The sequence below is a fragment of the Phodopus roborovskii genome, unplaced genomic scaffold (genome assembly GCF_943737965.1).
Source record: "Phodopus roborovskii unplaced genomic scaffold, PHOROB, whole genome shotgun sequence".
In the NCBI taxonomy this organism is placed as follows: domain Eukaryota; kingdom Metazoa; phylum Chordata; class Mammalia; order Rodentia; family Cricetidae; genus Phodopus; species Phodopus roborovskii.
Genome location: NW_026126540.1, coordinates 35,503,568 through 35,525,044, shown reverse-complemented (window position 1 = coordinate 35,525,044; position 21,477 = coordinate 35,503,568). Strand labels below are relative to the sequence as shown.

Genomic DNA, 21,477 nt, shown 5'->3' with positions numbered 1-21,477 from the left:
GCACCTTTTTGTTTTGCTAAAAGACCACAGAACTAGAGCTATAGCTCAATGGCAGAGCATTACCTAGAATACACAGGAACTGGGTTTGGTGCTCAGCATTATAGGAAGAAAGGAAAAGAAGCAAGGGGGAGGGGGAGGGAGGGAAGGAGGGGATATCAGACTATCCAAAAAAAAAGTCTTAAGGCAGTAACAATGAAATAAAGTTGTAAACATTTAAAATTGATCTGAGGCTGGAGAAATGGCTCAGCAGTTAAGAACATATTCTACTCTTACAGAGGACCAAGTTCAATTCCCAGCACCTACATCAGGTGCCTTACAACCACATGTAACTCAAGCTCAAGAGGATCTGAGGCCTAAGGAGGTAGAGACCTATAGTCATGTGCACATACCCATAAACACGCGCGCGCGCACACACACACACACACACACACACACACACACTAAAAGTAAATCTTTAGGGAAGTGGGAGGGAGAGAGTACTGGGATAGTCAACTGGAGTCGGGAGGGCATCTTTGGGAAGAGCTAGAAATCTAGAGCAATGGAAACACTCAGAAATCTAGGAGGGTGATCCTAGCTAAGACTCCTAGCAATGAGAGATACAGTGCCTAGACGGGCCATCTCCTGTAATAACAAGGCAGGACTTTTCTAGTGGAGGGACTGGGACATCAACCCAGCCACATAACCTTTGACCTACAATTTGTCCTGACTACAAGATGTGCTGGGGTAGGTAGAACAGAGATTGTGGGAGTGACCAACCAATGACTGGTCCAGCCTGAGACCCATGGCATGAGAGGGAGCCCATCCCTGACACTGCCTGGAGCATCAGGACAGTGACTTGTCAGCATAGCTCAGAGACCCAGGATAGAACCAACTATGTCTGGCAAAAGAAATAAGTCATGTAATGATGTCTAGTGATATTCTGCTATACTCATGGGTTGGTGCCTAGCCCAGTGGTCACCAGAGATGCTTCATCCAGCAACTGACAGAAACAGATGCAGAGACCCATAGCCAAACATTAGGTAGAGCTTGAGGAATCCTGTGAAGAAGGGGAGGAAAGATTGTAGGAGTCAAAGGGGTCAAGGACACCACAAGAAAACCCACAGAATCACCTAACATGGGCTCATAGGGGCTCACGGAGATGGAACCAATGACCAGGAAGCCTGCATGGGACTGTGCTCTGCACATATGTTACAGTTGTGTAGCTTTGTTTTCTTGTGAGACTCCTAACAGTGGGAGCGGGGGTTGTCTCTGACTCTGTTGCCTGCTTTTGGGACCCTTTCCTCCTACCAGTTTGCTTTATTCAGCCTTAATAGGAGAAGAAGTGTCTAGTCTCACTGCAACTTGATACACTATGGCTGGTTGATAATCCATGGGAGGCCTGCCCTTTTCTGAAAAGAAAGGAGGAGGAGGAGTGGACTGGGGTAGAGGATGGGTGCAGGGACTGGGAGAAAATGAGGGAGGGGAAACTGCAGTTGGGGTGCAAAAACAACACATACATACATACATGCAAAATCTTCAAAATTAAAAAAATATTGACCTGTTATACCATAGGTCATTCTGTTACCTTTAGAATTTCCAGGAAATGCCTCAGCTACATTACTGTAAAAATAGTATGATTACAGAACACTATTTTGCAGGTATATAAGTTAAAAATATTTAGAAAATAATTTCCAAATAATAAGAAACTGACTTTGTGGGTAACATTTCTTTTTTGAGGTAGAGTTGCATGTAGCCCGGGCTGGCTTCAAACTTGGTATGCAGTTTATGATGACCTTAAACTTTTGATCCTTCTGCCAATACCTCCCAAGTACTGGGATTATGACCACCATACCTGGTTTATATACCAGGGATCAAATCTAGTCAAGCACTCTGACTAACTGAGCCATAGCTCCAGCTGTCAGTCACAATTCTGAATGTAATCCTATATATTAATCAAAGTGGAATTATAGGTTCTTAGCATTAATTAGGTCAAATGGAGAATATGGGAAATATTCTTTCACCTATGAACAATTTTCACACTTACTGGTTATGATGATTAAAAAAAAATAACTAAGAACCTTTCAAAATAGTCATATACCTTTTTTACTTTATATACTAATATAAAGTTACATGGTTATAATTGTTTGTCAACTTTCTAGTTCTTAAACTGATCTTTGCCCCTGGGGGAAAAATAATGAGAGATAGTAGATAAACCTTCCCCAAAGTTTTTTCACTATTCAGTAAAAGATATTTGGCATATATGTGCTTATTATTTTTAAAAATGTAATTTGGGAAGAAATTTTTTAATTATTTTTAGGAAGGGCCTGAAGAATCCCCAGTGAGGCATTCTGTGGAGAGGTCCTTTGTTAGTATAAGAGCTGACCTTCTATATCTTTGGAAATCATGCAACTTGGCTAATGTAATCCTTAAAGTATTAATCAAGCAGATTGTAAGGCCTTGGCTACAGTGGAGCCAGCCAATTATGAGTTCCTCTGAAATTCATCACTGGTACATCCAACAGCATTTTCCCACATAAAGATTAGTGGAAGTATGTGGAGACAAGGCCTGTTCCCACTCCAGCACAGCTACAGGGTGCTCTCAGCAAAACTCAACAGAGTAAAACAATTTATTTGGTACTCTTTTTTACTCCTGTCTTAACCCTAATGTATTTTCTGCCAACATCACAGTGACTGTCTTATTTAGTTAAAACTCAATGAGGGACTTCAGCAGTCAAACACATTTCTTGATGCAGAGCACTGGAGCAACAGCTTCAAGCCTGAATTCATCAGTAAGCTAGTGAACTCCCTGATGAGCATCTTTAAGTCTCTTGTGATAACAGCCTCCAAGCCTTACTGGGAAGAGAGCTCTTTCTGCAGCACAGAACTGAAAGAGGCCAGAGTGGGTGAAGACCAGCTCGCTAAGGAGAGGGTAGTGCTGCTCTTAAATAAAGACACTCCTTTCAGATAAGCAGAATCGGATTCCCAGGGCCGAGTTGCTGGCTACCCTTTATTTGAACCCTCATATTTAACCCAGCAGGCTTCAAAGCAGGTGAGAAAATGACCTACCACAAGCAATTTTTCCTTTTTCAGGAATCCTGGCCTTGGAGAATATCAGCTCTGGTATCAGTACATTCCACATCTTCAGGGATTTATGCAACCTTTTCATTGCTCTGTGCATAATGTCAGATGAGGTTTTCATCTTAGTCTGGAGAAAATATCCTAACTTGCTGAAAACTAAGTCTGATTCCACATAGCTTTATACCATGAAAAAGGGGAGAGGGGACAAACCAATAATCATTCTAGGTCGTTCATTCTCTTCCATTTCTTTAAATTTGATACACAGTGAGAATTTTAAAAGTCATTAACCTCAGGGCTGAGGATGTAGCTCAGTTTGTAGAGAGCTAGTTTATCATGTTCAAAGCCCAAGAATTCAAGGCCAGCCTTAACTACATAGTGCGTTCCAGAATACCTGGTATACATAAGACGTTGCCTCAAAAATAAAATACCCCAAATCATTAATCTCAAGTGCTTGGAGTTATAAAAACACATTTTTGTAATAAACATATTTTAAGGAATTCAAGGGGTTGGAAAGATGTCTCAGTGGTTAAGGGCACTGACTGTTCTTAAGAAAGTTCAAGGTTCAATTCCCAGCAACACCCCCCACACCCAATCCCCCACCCCACAGCAACAACAACAACAAACAACAACAACAACAAAAGATGCTGGGCGGTGGTTGCACTTGCCTTTAATCCCAGCACTCGGGAGGCAGAAGCAGGCAGATCTCTGTGAGTGCAAGACCAGCCTGGTCTACAAGATCTACTTCCAGGACAGCCTCCAAAGCTGTCTCAAAAAAAAAAAAACAAAAAAACAAAAAAACAAAACAAAACAAAACAAAAAAAACCCCCAAAAAAACAAAAAACAAAAAACAAAAACAACAGTAACAACAAAAATAAATTAAAAAAGAATTTGCTTTAACATGTGAGTTAATACAAAAAAAGATACTAGAGAAATAAGATAAAATGGTGATAACAAAAAAATTTAGATTTAGTCAGACATGTAACACATGCCTATAATCATGGATACTCTGACCACTGAGATTTGACGATTACTTAAGCCCCTGACCTTGTGATCTGCCCTGGCAACAAAGTGAGACCCATCTCTAAAAACAAAAGGGGGGGGGATGGGACAGGAAGAGATAATAATAATGAATAATGATACTAATTCATCAAGAGATACTAATAATTTGGAAAGTTTTCTTAAGTGGATTTGGCTTATAAAAAGTAGGACAAATATATTTCATCAGTTTCTGCTTTATATTGCCATTATGTACCTGATCAAACTGAAAAATCCTTACACAGTTTACAACTTGCCAAAATGTACTGTTCTATAAAGCAGTTTGTCAGTACTAGGAATGGTAAACATTTTTCTTCTTTTTGTGGTTCACAAACACTATGTATTAATTGCATATTTTAATTATCATTTATACTTCAATTATCATTTATACTTCAATTACTATGGAAAATGGAAAAATTCATTGTGGGCTTATTATTATCCTCCAAATGTAAAGAGGTAGGCTTTTCACTGTAGCCTCTCTTTAGTGGTGACAATGATGACAATGAGAGGGACAATATCCACTTCTTACTGTGGAAAAACAGTTCTAAGCACTTGACATATATTATTAAACTCATTTACCCCCAACAAAACCTATGTAGTACTATTTCTCACTTTACAACTAAGGGCAAAGAAGACTGTATAACTTATATAAGGTTGCATAGACAGTTAAAATGTCAGGGCTGGGATCTGAGCAAAGCAGTTTGGTTCCAGAGTGTTGCTCATAACCACTCTGTAATGCTGTCCCTTCTCCACCCTGATAAGGCAGGCTGCTAGCCTGGTGTTCCAAATCCCTCATATTGGGTACAGAGTAGAACAAGGCTTCTCAATCTTTAAATATGCAGATGATAACCTGTTAAGATGCAGACTCTGATTCAGGAGGTTTGCAGTGAAGTTGGAAGCTGTGCATTTTTAACAAGCTCCTAGAGGAGGGTGGTGTTTCCAGTGCACAGACCATACTTTATGAAGTGAAATGTTGTGGAATAGAATAATTGTTTAACTATGTAAAGATGTGCTGCATTTGTTTAATTATGTAAAGGTGTGTTGCTTTTATTTATGCTGCATTTTTTTTTTTTAACTAGTAAAGATGTGTTGCTATCTCCCCTTACCTGCCTAAGGCACCTGATTGGGCTAATAAAAAGCTAAAAAGCCACTAGCTAGGCAGAGGAGGAATAGGTGGGGCTGGCAGGCAGATGGAAAGGGAGAGCCAGCCGGGGGCCAGTCAGACAGACACAGAGGAAGCAGGAAAGCAGGATGGACAGTAGTACATAGATGAGATAAATGAGCCTCAGGGCAGCACATAGATTAATAGAAATGGGTTAATTTTTTTTTAAAAGCTAGCTAGAAACAAGCCTAAGCTAAAGCTGCTCATTTATGATTGATAGTAAGTCTCCATGTCATGATTTGGGGGCTGAAGTCCAAGGAAGCCTGCTCCAGTGAAGAACTACCAGGGGCCTCTCGTTCTTCCTGCATGTCTGCTGCCAAGGCATTTAAGCCTTGTATGTTATACAGAGCAGACTGCCTGTTCACAATCATTTTCCATTAGATTTTATACAGGAATACCTGTATGCCACATGCTGATGTGCAGAACCCATACACATGTAACAGCCATAGGGATAAAATGTGGCTGTAAGGGTTTACTCTCAGCAACTTATTAAATACTATATATACTAACTATACAAATAAAATACAGTATATAAATGTTTATTGTTCAGGAACTAGAATAATAATATATTAGTAACTTTTGATCTAAAAAAAAAAAAAAAGAAACATCTATTTTAAACATGTAATTCTTCATTCTCAAGTCTCTGCTAAGAGTGCTAAAGGAACTTGCGCTATGTAACCTTAAGGCTCTTCTGGTGCCATTAGTGACCTCTTCAGCAAAGGCAGTTACCATAGGAACATTGATGGATAGAGAATAAAGTACGCTTCAGTCATTTAGCCAGACCTTCATGGAAATACACTGTTGATTGCTACATCTCTATTTCAGATTCCAGACCTCTCTCCTTGCTTTCCCACTCTATTTCTCTTCCTTCCTACTCCACTGCCTTAAGAAACACTCGGGAACCATCTCTCATTGCTTCTCTGTTATCTTTTAAATACATGGATTAAGGGATTCCTCCCACTTATTTTTCTTCTTCTCTCCTAGCTTTTAAGTGGCTAGGATTCCATTTCTGATCCATTTTTCCATGCTTCTCACACAGCGAGGGCATGTCAGTTTGAGATGCACTCATTCCTCATCAACACCACAGCAATCAACAGTAAAATTCATTACTAAGCTTTCTTTCTATATGAAGAGGCAATGGAATAGACAGTCTGCAACTCACACATCTATATTCCATGAGCAGCAGTGGGAGCTTGACTCAAAATCAAATGCATACTCAGACTCTTAGGCTTATAGCCAGTGGCATCATAATACATTAAAAAGTTGACCTTCAGGGAAAAGGGGAACCAGTGTCCACAGCATGGGTGCCATAAGAGGTAACTAATCTGTAAGGCACAAAATGAACTTTTTGTCTTTTGTTTGTTTTGGTTTTTGATACAGGGTTTCTCTGTGTAACCCTAATTAATTGTCCTGGAACTTGCCTGTAGACCAGGCTAGCCTCAAACTCAAAAAGATTTGCTTGCCTCTGCTTCTTGAGTGCTGGGATTAAAGGTGTGCATCACCACCATTGTCTAAAATTAACTATACTTATGGCAGGAAAGAAACTCTGAGAAAAGCAAATAGTTATAATGGAAGCACATACATATAGAAAATATACTACCACATAAACTGGTTCTTCTGGCTCTCAGTGCATGTTTTATGTTTGGGAATATAATAAAACAACACTTTCTTTTGGGTTTTAACCCATTATTTGGTGAATATGCTAGGACATAAAAGGGATATGCATTTTTATTTATTTGCTTATACTTAATTTATTATTATTGTGCTTGTATAATGGGGGAGGCACAAGCATCATGATGTGTATGAAGGTCAGAGGACAACTATGTAGACTTGGTTCTCTCCTATCTTTATGCAGGTTTGAACTTAGATTGCTTAGATTAGGCTTAGCAACAAGTACTTTATCTGTTGATTCATCTTGGAAACCCCCCAAAAATATGCATTTTTAAAATTAAAAATTATTTTAAAAATTATTTTTTGTGTTATTAATTTCTAAATATGTGTAAAGGAATGAAGAGATACCATTTTAATATCAGTCATCAGCCAGACAGTGGTACATGCCGTTAGCCCCAGCACTGGGGCAGCAGAGGCAGGCTCTCTATGAATTTGAGGCCAGCCTGACCTAACAAAGTGAGTTCCAGGACAGCCAGGACTACACAGAGAGTTGCTACCTAAAACAAACAAACAAACAAACAAACAAACAAACCAGTCCTCTGTCAGGAAATAGGGAAAGAATTCAAAATGAAAGGGTTAAAATTAAAATAAAGGGTGACTATACTATACTATATATACTATATTATACATATAATATAGTGTATTCTATACTAAAGGCTGGAAAAATCCAATAAAAGGGTACAGATATAAAAACTGGGAGAACTTCTGAGCCAAGAAGCACATTCTATGTGCAGGGCAAATATCCCACCTGTGCCTTTTATGTACTTATTCTTCACCATAGTTTTACTCTTGAGTTAAAAATCAGCAAATACTTTGAACTCATGACTTCATTTGAATGGAAAAATCAAAAGGTTTGTTTACAAAATTAGTAAAGTTTTTAAATACCAAAGAAAATACACTAGAGATAAAGAAAAATTGGGATTATTCTTTAGTTGGTAAGGAATGCTGTCTTAATCACCAAAGTAATCACAAAGGCCAACTATATAATGTTACACCATTGTATTCTTAAACTTTTAAGCAACAGAAGTAAGTTCACATCACCAGAATTCGTGGTTGACATATTTATGGTAGAAGCTTTACAAAGCAGGTCCCGCCGTTTACAAGTATCTTTCACTGCTCGTGTGGGTTAGCACAGACAGATCAGAGCCGCTTTCCTGTGGTGTCTTATAAATACTCCACACAAGTCCTTGAGATCATACTCACAGCTTTAGCAAAAACAGCCATGACTTCAGGAAACTGGTGCGTGAGAAACGCTATCATTGCTGTAGAGGAGCAGAGCCCTGCTGTAAAGTGGATGAAGAAAGGTAGCTCCTTTTTTGGGTAAACAGAAACATGATGAAAAGCTGCAAGGGAAAATTGGTAAGAGTGAGCTTTGTTTCAACACAAACCAGTTCTAATATTTTTAAATTAAACCTAGCTTTGAAAATTAAAAACATGGTTAAAAAAACAACAAGAACAAAGGTTAAAAGAAAGCTATTCAGTGTATCTGCATAGTGAGATGACTGTACTGGGGTCTGGGAACAGGATGGCATCGTGGGAAAGAACATGAACTATAAAGTCATGCTGAGGTGGCTTTGAAAAAGAGCTTTGTCACTTATTAGCTGTGCACTAAACCCTGTAGAAGTTGCTATGGAGATGTTATGATGAACAGTGTAGGCACTTAATAAATGTGAGTTGTTATTAATTCTTGTACTTTGAAAGCTCAGCAAGTAGTATAGAGATAAAGAGATAGACATGTCTTGGGGGATTTCCCAGAACCACTGCTTAATAACTTTATTCAGTTATTACTATGCTCTATATGTGACACTTCACCAAGTGCCATGAAAACAGAACTGGGAAGCCAAAGCTCTGGTCATAAATGAAGTTCTTTGCCTTATTTTATCAAATTTATACACCTGAGTATTATTTTCCTAGTGTTTGAGAGTCTCATTACAAGTTTTATTCAACTACTTATATATTATTCAAAGCACTTGGATAACAATAATCTAGAGCTAACTCTATTATAGTGCCTAATGCACAGTAGGTGCTCAATGAATTCCTTTTAAACTGAGAGCTATGTGAAGACTTCATTAGTCAGGAAGTTGACTGCTAGGACACCAACCCAGGAATTCCTGATGTAATTAATATCCTGCAGTAGTAAGGAATGACTGGCTAACTCCATGCTGAACCGAGGTCAGCTATAAATTTCATTTTTAAAAACGTAACTTTAACATATTAATATAAGGTTATACCCAAGTTTCCTTCAATAGCTACAATGTTTTATATATCTTATACTATACTCAGGAAGTATATATAAAAAACTAAAATTTTAAAAATTCAGAAGATCTCCAGAGCCTCAAGTCATATTTCATGTAGAAGCACAATAGCACTGAACTAGGGAAAAGCTACAAGCACTACAAACTGTCAATGTTTCTCTTTCAGCACACGGAGAACCAGCCATCTCTTCTGCCCTACCACTCATCCATGAGAGCTGGACTCTCCCAGCAATCAGAGAAACAAGCTCTGGTATTTCAGAAGGTGGGGAATTAGACAGTAAAGTTAACATCAGCTAAACCCTAAAGCACTTTATGGTTTTTAAAGTTCTCATTTAATTGTTGAAATAACATAAAGATAGATAGTATTGTTTTCAATCTGTACAGCTTTAGTAAGAAAATTTCCTAAAATATGAGACTTTCCTATTGTAGGAGAGACCTAATTATTTCTTTTTGGATTGCTTTCTGTAGCTTCACTTGTCAGTCAATGTTTGGCTAATATATCAATATAATGGATGACTGACTAGTACAGAAAAACTCCCTTGGAACAAAAGTTCAAATTTCATCACTGGCTTGTAAAGAAAAATTTATCAGGAGGCATAACAGATGACAAAACAGCTATATGAACTAGGGGAATAGTTCAAGTTTCCACTTAGGAGTCTATAAGCAAATTCCAGAAAGCTGTGAGTCATATCAAGGCTGAAGGAGAATTAAAAACAAAAACCATTAAGTTCTCCTGGGTATTAGAACTCCACATTATTAAAAATGTGTTCATTCCACCACAGTCAGGAACAGAAAAATATACTGTAAGAACATATACTATAATCAAACAAGACACTCCAGCATATCCCTCTATGTCTATGTTTGGAGCTTATACTCCATAGTTAAGACTTAATGAAAGTCTCATCAAAAGTTTTTTTTTTTTGTTTTTGTTTTTGTTTTGTTTGTTTTTTGTTTTTTTGATGAGAAAAAACCTAACTGGGGGCTGGAAAGATGGCTCAGTGGTTAAGGGCACTGGCTGCTCTTCCAGAGGACCCAGGTTCAATTCCCAGCAACCACATGGCATTTCACAACCATCTGTAACTCCAGGGGATCTGACGTCCTCTTCTGGCCTCTTCAGGCATCAGGCATGCATGAAGACATATATATATATATATATATATATATATATATATATATGTATGTATGTATGTATGTATGTGTATATATATATATATATACATATATATATATGCAGGCAAACACCCATATACATAAAAATATATTATGATTTAACTAATCTATATTTTTTTAAAAATATAACTGTGTGATCTTGTAGCTCCTGGTTCTGACTTAAGAAATATTAGTATGTGGGCTAGAGAGATGGTTCAGTGGTTAGGAGCACTGACTGTTCTTCCAAAGGACCCAGGTTCAATTCAAAGCACCCACATGTCAGCTCACAACAGTCTATAACTCCAGTTTGAAGGGATCTGATGCCCTCATATAGATATACATGCAGGTAAAACACCAATGCATATGAAGTAAAAATAAATAAATCATTAAAATAATAATTCTTTTTATATAAATGCATTATCCTAATACAATAAAACTTGTTGTTATTTCACTGTATTTTGAGACAAGGCCTTGCTATATATAATTCAGGTTGGTCTCACACTCACAGTCCTCACTCCTCTGCCTCCCAAAAACTAGGATTATAGGCATGTGCTACCATGCCCAGATATAACACACTTGTATAGTGATTGACTTAAAAAATGATTTCTTTGCCTTAAAAGTCTCTGCTTCTTTTTAATTAGAAAAATAATAGTTAACTCCACCCTAAGTAGGCAAAAGCAATTTCTCTCATTAATGACCTCCTAATTGCCAAAGTCTCAGCAATTGCTTTTCCTGGTATCTCAGCTACTCCTCCTCACTGGGAAGTTTCTTCTCCTTTAGTTACTAGGATATCTAGTTCTTGTCTCTGACTACTCCTCCACTAAATCTTCACTCACTTTTTTGCCATCAGTTCCTTTGAAAATTTGTGCCCTCTTGGTTCTACACTTAAGTTACTCCTCATATGACACCTTGCCCTCCCCACCCCTGTAATCTCAGCCTTGTAAAGGACTCCTTTGGGTACCTAGAAATGGTAACTCCTTAGTCTCTTTTTTGAGACAGAGAAGGAAATGTCAGGGCCCCTGGCAATTCTATTCAAATAACCTGATCTTGTTTCTAGCCTTCAACTAACTAGACTAGGCATGAACACTTAGACAAAGTACAAACTCTCTGAGAGCTGTGGAGCTGGTGAGCTGGCTTAGTAAAATGCTTGCTGTACAAGCTTAAGTACCTGCGTTCAGAATCCCAGTACCCACAGAAAACCCCAAATGCTACATGCCTGTAATTCTAGAACTAGGAAGTCACAGTCAGGAAGGTCTGTGGTACTCACTGGCCAGACAACCTAGCTGAATCCGAGCTCCAGATTTAGTGAAAGACTTTGATGAAAAAAATAAATAAGAAGGAAAGCCATCAAGGAGGACATCCAGTGTTAATCTCTGGCATTCACATGCACATGCATACAGCAATGTGAACACACACACACACACACACACACACACACACACACACAAGCTGGAGAGATGGGGTTAACAGTGATGAGTGTTTGCTGCTCTTGCAGAGGGTCTGAATTCACAGCAGCTGCATCAGGCAGCTCACAGATTCCTATACTACAGCATCTTTTCCTAGCTTCTGTAGGCACCCACACACACATGTGTACATACACAGAAATAAAAATAATATGAAAAAATTAAGATAGAAAACACTATTTGTGTCCTTTCAAAAATTCATGTGTTAGAAATTTGGTCCCTTGGGTGGCAATACTATGAAGTAGAACCTTTAAGAGGTCTAGTAGAAAGACCTTGGGCCAACAGAAGGGATTGTGAGAAGCAAGCTTGCCTTTCTTTCTTTCTCTCCCTCCCTCTTTCTAGTTCAAGATAGAATCACTTGCTTATTTGCACGCATGCTCCTGCTCTTGCTATGTACTTCACTGGCTGATCTGTCAAGGGGAAGCCCCTTCTCAGAACCTGAGATTTGCCCTGGATACTCCGAACCTGCAAAACCCAAGCTCAATAATCTTACTTCACAAACTCTGTGTCATGTATTTCATTAGAGTAACAAAAAGGCAACTAATAAAGCATGACCATCTTTTTAACCCCAGCACTCAGAAGCAGGTAAATCTCTGTGAGTTCAAGGCTTCTGTGGTCTACCTAGTGATTTCCAGGCCAGGGATACATAGTGAGACCCTGTCTCAAAGAAAACAAACAAACAACAATAAAACAACTCTCTCTCTCTCTCTCTCTCTCTCTCTCTCTCTCTCACACACACACACACACACACACACACACACACACACACTGAAACTAACAACAAAAAGGAGACTAACACAGAAACCAATCTAAAAATAATCTAAATAATTACTTGTAAGTTGAAGAAAACAGAAGTATTTACTTACTAGGCAGTAGCTCTCTATCAGCAGTTTCTGTACAGCTGGGATAAGGGTAAAATAGATGTCCTTTCTCTAATGGGTATGGAATCATTCTAAAAGCTGAGGAGAAAAATACATTAGAATTCAATTTTATCTCACTCATCTATGCCATAAATCAAACCTATTCTGCAGACATATTTTTGTGGAAGAGCATTTATCTTCTTTTCTGGAGAGACATTTTAGATGAAATAAAATGAACAGAAGAACATGTGGGGGAAGAATGCATGCGGCAAGGATAAGGTTTACTGAAAATAACATTGGCTGAGGCCTTCCTTGCCTCAGTCTCCTCATCACAATCATGGACTTAACTCCTATAGGAATCTTCAAGAAGTAGGAATGAGTATACTTGTGGCTCTCAAGCTAAAAGACTTCTTGCTGGCTTAGTACTCCACTTATGAGGCTCACAATAGTCTTCTACAAAAATGCACAGTCATATATACCCACACACATAAAATAAAAAATATTTTTAAAAAGAAAGACTATTCAAACCTTATTCAGGGATCACGAAAGTTACTATCTGCCCAGCATCACTCAACAATCAGTGCTAACATAAGGAAGGAGATCATTCATCCAGATGCATGAAATGCAGCATAAGTTGCCCACTTGATAAAAACCCCTCAAGGGCCAAGCAGATTACCAGGGCAGTAGAGACATATATGAAATGAATAAGAACATCCCTGGCTTTGAAGACCTTATCATCAACTGGAAGAAGGCTAACTATTCAAAGGCATTCAGCCACTCAACTGTGAAATTTCAATTTGATTTAATTCTCTATTATCAGTGTGAAACACAGTTTATGATTGTTGTTAATAAATGGCTATACAGAGATTTCCAAACTCTTGGTTCACTAATTATGATGTCCTCATGTCCTACTGATGATGATGGTGGTATTAGTGGTTATTAAATGCAGGGCCTCAAGCACATTAAGCCTGTATTCTACCTTGGAGCCTTAGTAAATACGACTTGCTAACTAGTGGGTCCACACAACTTTACAACTCTATGTTCTAAGAACTCAGAAATTTTAAAAAATATACACAAATTGAAAAGTTTAATTCTTATTTCATTTTAAAGTAAACATAATTTCAACAGGCTATGGTGTTTGAGCCTGTAGTGTCAACTACTCAGGGAGACTGCACAAGTTCAGTGGTGACCTGAATGGCAACATATGCAATCAATCTCAAAATATTACTAATGTAACATATTTAGGGACCTTTTGAACACTGCACAATTTCTCCACCTTGGGACTGGATCAGACACCAGTCTGATCAGACACCAGACACCATCATCATTTCCTGCTCCACTCTTTTAGTCATAGCTGCTAACAAAACAAAACTGCAGACTTATGAAGACACTGAACAAAGATGGACTTATGCTGAAATTGAATTCTACCTGGAGTTAACAACTTGTGTGCTATCTGACAGATGGTGAGAGCTTCCATTAACAATGTATAATACAGTAGTTCTATTAGAGCAACCAGAAGAACTGTCTTCCGGGAGTGACCTTTAGTACTCTACCTCTGGGAGCTAGCACTGCCCACTGGAGTGGTAGAGAGGGAAAGGAAAAAGGGTGAAGGAAAGGTGCTTTGCTATCATTTCACGTCTAAAAGTCGTTTGCAATTATGACCATAGGTTTATATGCGCAGTTTTTAAAAAGTACCTGTGTCTTCTGTGCATAATGTTCATTACTTTACCACACCTAAGGTTAATAGATATCACTGGATGGTAAAGTATGGTCAAAAGAAAAAAGTACAGCAACAAATTAGCTAGTTTGTTGTAATGCAAAGAAACACACTTTAGACAAAGAATAAAGTCCTAGACCAATGAGATCCTGTCTCAAAAAAAAGAAAAAGTGGGGAGGGGCGGCTACACAGTAAGTGGTAGGCTAGCCAGAGTGAGACTGTGTCAAAAAAAAAAAAAAAAAAACCAAAAGCGAAACCCAAACAAAATACTAACACATACTATAACACAGATGAACACTGTCAATATTATGCTAAATAAGTGAAATCTAAAAGGATAATTACTGTGTGACTACACTATATCAAGTACCTAAATTCCTAAGAAGTGTGAACACTTAAAGTAGCTATAAAGGTGAGAATGAAGATTATTGTGTGCAGGCACACTGTGTGAGACAGTCCAGTGGCTAAGAGCACTAGCTGCTCTTTCAGAGGGTCCCAGGTTCAATTCCTGGTACCCACATGGTAGCTCACAACTGTCTGTAACTACAGTTCCAAGGATCTAACACTTACACAGACATGAATGCAGACAAAACACCAATGCACATAAAATAAAATCTTAAAAAGAAATATTATTATGTGAATTTCAGTTTGGGAAGATGAGAAGGTTCTGGAAATGAAGGCTGATGAAGGTGCATAACAACGTGACCAGACACACTACTACTGAACTGAAACAAAACAGCTACAGTGGTAAGTTTTATGTAATGAATGTTTTACCACAACTACAAACTGAAGCCAGGTGTGGTGGTACAGGCTTACAGTTCTAATACTTGGAGGGTGGAAGCAGGAATCAGAAACTAAAGATCATTCTCAGCTATAAAAGGAGCTTGAGGCCTGCCTGAACCACATGAGACACTGAGGGAGAGGAAGAGGGAGAAAGAATGAATAGAGTTGCTACACTGGCTTTTGTGGTCAACTTGACAAAAACCAAAGTCACCTGGGAAGAGAGAACCTCAACTGAGGAATTGACTCCATCAGACTGGCCAGTGGGCATGTCTCTAGGACACTGTCACAATTGCTAATTGATGTAGGAGGGCCTAGTCCACTGTGGTTGGTGTCACCCTTGGGCAGATGGGTCTGTGCAATAAAGCAAGCTGAGAAAGCCAGAGAAAGCAAGCAAATAAAATGTTCTTCCTTCTGTGGTTTCTACATGAAGTGCCTGCCTTGAGTTTCTGCTTTGGTTTCCCTCAATTATGGACTGTAAGCTGTAAAATGAAATTTGCTATTAGCCATAGTGGTTATCACAATGGCAGAAAAGAAACTGTAACAGTTGCTATAAGTTGCTAGAAAATTTTTCATGTAATTCACATCTGAAAACAAAACAAAACAACAACAGAAAAAAAATCCAGACCATTTCTTATTTTTATATTTTAAAATTTATTTAATTTTATGTGAATGAATGCTTTGCTTGCATGTATATATATGTATTGGTTGTGTATCTGGTGCTACTAGAGGTCAGGAGGGGGCAATGAACGCCCCCAGAAGTGCAGTTTGAGAGGTTGTGCATCAGCATGGAGATGCTGGGAACCAAACTTAGGTCCTCTCCAAGAGGAGCAAGTACTCTGAGTCATCTCTCCTGCTCATAAACCAGGTGTTTTGGTTTGTTTGGTTTTTGTTTTTTGTTTTGTGTGTGTGTGTGTGTGTGTGTGTGTGTGTGTGTGTGTGTGTGTGTGTGTTAGAACGGGGCTGGGTGTACAGCTCAGTGGTACAGCATGTGCTATTAGTTATAATTAAGGCTTTAGTTTCAACTTCTCTCACCTCATCATACAAACTAAACCAAACTAACTAGCCAACCAAACAACTAAAGCAACAACAAAACATAAACACATTAAAAACGTTTATAAGTGTTGGACAGAGGTGGTGCGCACCTTTGATTCCAGCATTCAGGAGGCAGTGGCAGGCAATCTCTGTGAGTTTGAGACCAGCCTGGGGTAGAGAATGAGTTCTAGGACAGCCAGGACTATTTCAGAGAGAAACCCTGACTTAAAAAAATCAAGGGGGAAAAAAAAAAGCTTATAAGCTAAAAGGCATACATTTTCATTTTCTCTCACTATAAATACTCAGGCAAAATGCTCTATTTCTCATTCTGCTTTTCCTATATGTGGTATCAATATATATTAAATTATTTCCTCTACCAAATATAATGCCACAGAGATAATTTGAAACCAACCCAAGTCCTCCTGACACTCATACAATCTCATTTTAAAAGACTGCACATGGGGGGTTGGAGAGATGGCTCAGTGGTTAAGAGCACTGACCACTCTTCCAGAGGTCCTGAGTTCAATTTCCAACAACCACATGGTGGCTGACAACCACTTGTAATGAGAATTGGTGCCATCTTCTAGCCTGCAGGGACACATGCAGGCAGAACACTGTATACATAATAAATACATCTTTAAAAAAAAAAGACTGCATGTGGATGCATTGAACATTATGACAGAAATTAGCATTACATCTGGCAAAGAATACTTACTGCCTTCCCATGTACACTGCAGGAGATTGAGAGCACCTTCTATCCGTTTCCAATGCTGGAGATGAAAGAAAGCATAGGCAATTGCTTCACTATCTCCTCGCTTCAGAATGTGTTCTGGAGGTAAAATTAAACTCTTCATCTCTAGTAAGTACTGCAAAAACAACACATCCACACCAAGAAATTAATTGTTAAGTGCAAACATCCACAAAAACACTTATTCAAATGTTACAAATCAGTTTAAACACTCGCACACACATTAAACTAGTTAAAATAACATGCAATTCCAAATGAAAACTTGTTTACAGTGTTTGGTATATTTACAAACTTCCAAAGTGAGAATTTCCTATAGGTAAAAACAAATTGACAAACAGCTTATGTAACTTTCAAAATACAAAATTAAATTGAGGAAGTACTGTGAGAGCAAATACTTTCCAAAAAAACCAATTAAATATAAAATAATAAAATACAGTTTCTTGCAAAAGACCTTTGTGACATCATTCAATTCTATTTTTCTTTTATTCCTATTTTATGTGGGAAACTTTACTGTGGGATAAAGCCAATTAATTAATATTCACTAAGTACAAGACAGTATGCTCAGTTGGGAACACCAAAAACTCATAACATCATAAGAAAAATAGATTTCTTAAGTAAATAATTATAATCAGATTGTAGTCTGGCCCTTATAAACAATGGGTATGTGGTTAGGAAACATAAATTGTATCTTGTTTTTAAAACAACTTTGTGCAGGGCAGTGGTGGTGCAAGACTTTAATCCCATCAGGAACAGAGGTAGTCAGATCTCTGTTGAGTTCCAGGACAGCCAAGGCTATACAGAGAGACCCTAACTCAAAAAAAACAAACAAAAAAACAGCTTTGTTGAACTATAACTCATACAGCATAGAGTTAGATTATTTGAAAGAGAGAATTCAATGTTTTTATTATGTAAAAAACATGTGTATCCATCACCACAGTCAATCTGGACACATTTCATTACCTCAGAAGGGAACACTGGCCCCTCTGATACCATTTATTCTTACTGCCTCATTTTTCCTGTCCCTCTGAGCCAAGCATTAACCTATTTTTCTGTCTCCAAAACTGCCTATTCTGCATACCTCATATAGATGGAATAATATAATATTATCATAATATCATTATGATAATATATAATTGATATGTGGAAATTTGTGGCTGGTTTCTTTCACTTAGTGGTTTTGAGGTCCATCTAGGACACAACACATATTGGTACCCCATTCCTCTTTAGAGTCAAATAACATTTCCCATAAATATACCATGTTTACTTATCCAGTCATTAGCTATTAGACATGTGTCTTTTCCACTTTTTGGCTTTTGGAAATAATCATGCAGGGCTGAGGACAGAGCTGAGGGCTTGCCTAGCATGCATGAAGCCCTGGGCTTGATATCTAGCACATAAACCAAATATGGAGGTAGAAGCAAAAGGATCAGAGTTCAAGGTCATCCTTGACTACACTATGTTCAAGGTTAGGCTGGCATACAGGAGAATCTGTCTCAAAAACAAAACAAAATAAACCAAAAATGAGAAAAAGCAAGCAAACAAGAAACAAAAGCAAATGGTAATATTAACAAGTATTTACACACAAGCTTTGGTATAAATATGTCTAATTTCTCTTGAGTAAACAGCTTGGGTGGTAATGCTGAGACATACAGTAAGTATATGTTGATTTGAGTTGATATTTAGAGATGATCAGTATATGGATAATTACACTGGGAGTGAGCAGATGTGAGAAAGAAGACACACTCAGAGCACAGGCCAAATGTATGCACAGGCACCACATCACACATTTAAGGCATGTGTGAAGGACCCATTATACATTTTTCTTCACACATGGAACTAAATTTTATCTCACACCACTCATTCATTCTGAGACAATGTCTTACTCTATATCCCAGGTTAGCTTCAAACTTGCAGTTCCTCTGCCACAGCCTCTTAAGGGTTAAGATTAAAGATATGCACCATGTCCAGCTTATCTCAAACTCTTGAAGAAAACATTCCTTCTAATTTTATAATCTATAACAAAAGTAGGGGGGTTGGAGTTCAGCTGAGTGGTAAAGCACTTGCTTTTAGCACGTCCAAGTGTCTGAGTTCAATCTTCAGCATGTCCAAAAGGCAGAAACACAAAAGCAGACACTAAAAATCAGTATAACCAGAGCTATTACATTAACCAAGTTTGTAATTTTCACTAAGAATGACAATATAAAAGTAGCCACTGGCACACCAGATCTAACACTAAGTTTCAGTCTTTAGACAAAACCTTAAGAATTTAGCTAATGCGTATGCAATTGTCTTCTACAGAAGATTTGAAAAACCTGTCTGAGCATAAGCAATTTGCTACTAACTGATGTGTTGTGAAGGCAAATCCTACATGTATATATGTATATATGTATATATATGGAGTTTAAAAGTTATGTAAACTGTAAAGAGAGGGTGTCTCAAAAGATAGTCATACATCTTACAGAGTATAAGTTGTAAAGAATGCAAAGAACCAAAGCTGCAATTTTTAAGCCTTCTTATAAGCAATAAGATCCAGGGAGAATCTTAGAAATAAAAAAGTTGTAAGGATTTCAAATCTTAAGCCTTAAGTAATTAATATTTACATACTCATTGTACTAATACATCTGCAATGATATTTGTTTATGAAGTGCACCTCTCCATGCATTATTGAGCTTGCTGCCCATCTTTAATTACTCTCACTCTTGATGTTTCTGGCTCCTTAAAGTGTAAGAATGCAGTCTGCTCATCAATTTATTTTAGCAGATGTCACAAACTATGAGATTATTTACTAATCCAGTTTGGTACTTAACATTTCCCATTCAGTTTCTTAAAAGGAATGCAGCCGAGGTTGCATCCTGGTCAGGTAAAGCCCATTTGCTGCCTGGTTGGGTTCTCTCTCCTCAGCACCCTGGGCCTGTATTCAGGCGGGTAATATTCTTTCTAATCCTCTCTAATCCTGGCCCATTTTTTTTGAAACACAGTAAAAGATCACTCACACCAGGCAGCTGTGGGAAAATGGACTCCAGTGGCTGACCTCTGACACAATTCCTCATGCTCCTTGCAAGTGCACTAAGAACTTCTTCAGTAGGAAGCGCTGTTATCACAGTGGGGTGGCATCGTAAGACCAGTGTCACCGCTCCAGAGGAAAACTGTTTAATTCTTAAATCATGTTCTTTCTACTAAAACTTTAATTTAGAAATGCGGGGGTTGGGCAGAGAAAGTCCACTCATTTTCATTTAGAATGTGAAAACTTTAAACAAAGCTTATAATATGGTATTTAGGTTTGGGCACATGTAGGCAAAGATATTTGGTTAATCAACTTAATATGTCTAGAAAACATTTTTTAAATAATAACTATATACTTTTATTTTCACTGTCAATTATTCTCAGATCAATGTACACAGTACATAAATAAATGTGGCACACTTAATAAGAAATTATAATTCATATTTAAAAATTTGATTTGTATTTTGTTTTGGTTTGGGGTCAATATTGGAATTCAGGATGCCATGCACACTGCATAATAACTCTTAATACTGAGCTAAATCCTTAGTCCTTTTCAATTTGACTTTAAAGCAAAATATTTTTTCAATTTCTACCAAAATAAAATTTGGTTCCTATAAGAAAACAACTCAGTATATTAAAAAAAGTACCTGGTGCTGGAGAGTTAGCTCAGTGGTTAAAGCACTTCTTGCTTTCAAAGGTCTAGGGTTTAGTTCCCAGGACCAACATGGCAGCTCACATCCATCTATGATGTTAGTTCCAGGGGATCCAGGTTTCTGCTTTAGTCTTTGTGGACATCAGGAATGCACATGATATACATACATCCATACAGGATAAACACTCATAAAATAAAAATAAATAAATCCTTTTTTTTTTTAAGTGTATTTAATGGATCTTGGGGACAGCTCAATGTAGGGCAACTCCTTACCATGTTCCAGGCCTTGGCTTCAATCCCTAACATAAACATACAAAAGTGCACTTAAAATAAGATACAACGTTATTATAATAATTTTTTATGTCCCCCGAAATTGCTATTCAGGAATTTCTGCTATCCAGTGTAGGCTATAAGTTAATGCACAACAGAAACTCTATCCTTCATATTCTCTACAGTACCTAGCACATTCTAGTACCTAAAACAGTCACTGAAATAATGAACTGAGCTGAGCTGATATATACAACAAAATGTCTTCAAACACATACCAGTTTTTACTTAAAGACATTTTTATATGGAGGTGTGTAGGTGAGCATGTGTGTGCACGAGTGTAGACTGTGGAGTTTAGAGGTCAAGGTCTTCTATTACTCCCTATTTTCAAAACTTTTCTTTATTGTTGTAGTTATTATTATTATGTAATAGTAGTAGTAGGTGTGTGTGTATGTGTGTCTGTGTGTGTGTGCGCGTCTAGAGGTCAGAGAACAACTTTGTGGAGTTGCTTTTCTCTTCCACCTTTACATGGGCTCCAGTGATTAACTCAGGTTACCAAGCTTGCATTATCAGCAAGCATATTTTCCTATCAGGCCACCTCCCTGACATCATCAACTTACTTTTTGA

At 37.9% G+C, this 21,477-nt stretch overlaps 1 protein-coding gene across 2 annotated transcripts in view; it reads right to left on the bottom strand.

Annotated features, from left to right (window-relative positions):
* Positions 1–7,829: 7,829 nt before the first annotated feature.
* St7l (suppression of tumorigenicity 7 like) overlaps positions 7,830–21,477 on the bottom strand; it is a 58,921-nt gene continuing 45,273 nt past the window's right edge. The window contains exons 12-14 of one of the 2 annotated variants that reach the window (XM_051199314.1): positions 16,896–16,950; positions 12,658–12,750; positions 7,830–8,267 (exon numbers count right to left, since the gene is read on the bottom strand). In XM_051199314.1, coding sequence (XP_051055271.1) covers positions 8,089–8,267; positions 12,658–12,750; positions 16,896–16,950 — 327 coding nt within the window. In that variant the 3' untranslated portion in view covers positions 7,830–8,088. Of the gene's footprint in view, positions 8,268–12,657; positions 12,751–16,895; positions 17,047–21,477 lie in introns of both variants that reach the window. The other variant, XM_051199313.1, reaches the window with a different exon arrangement.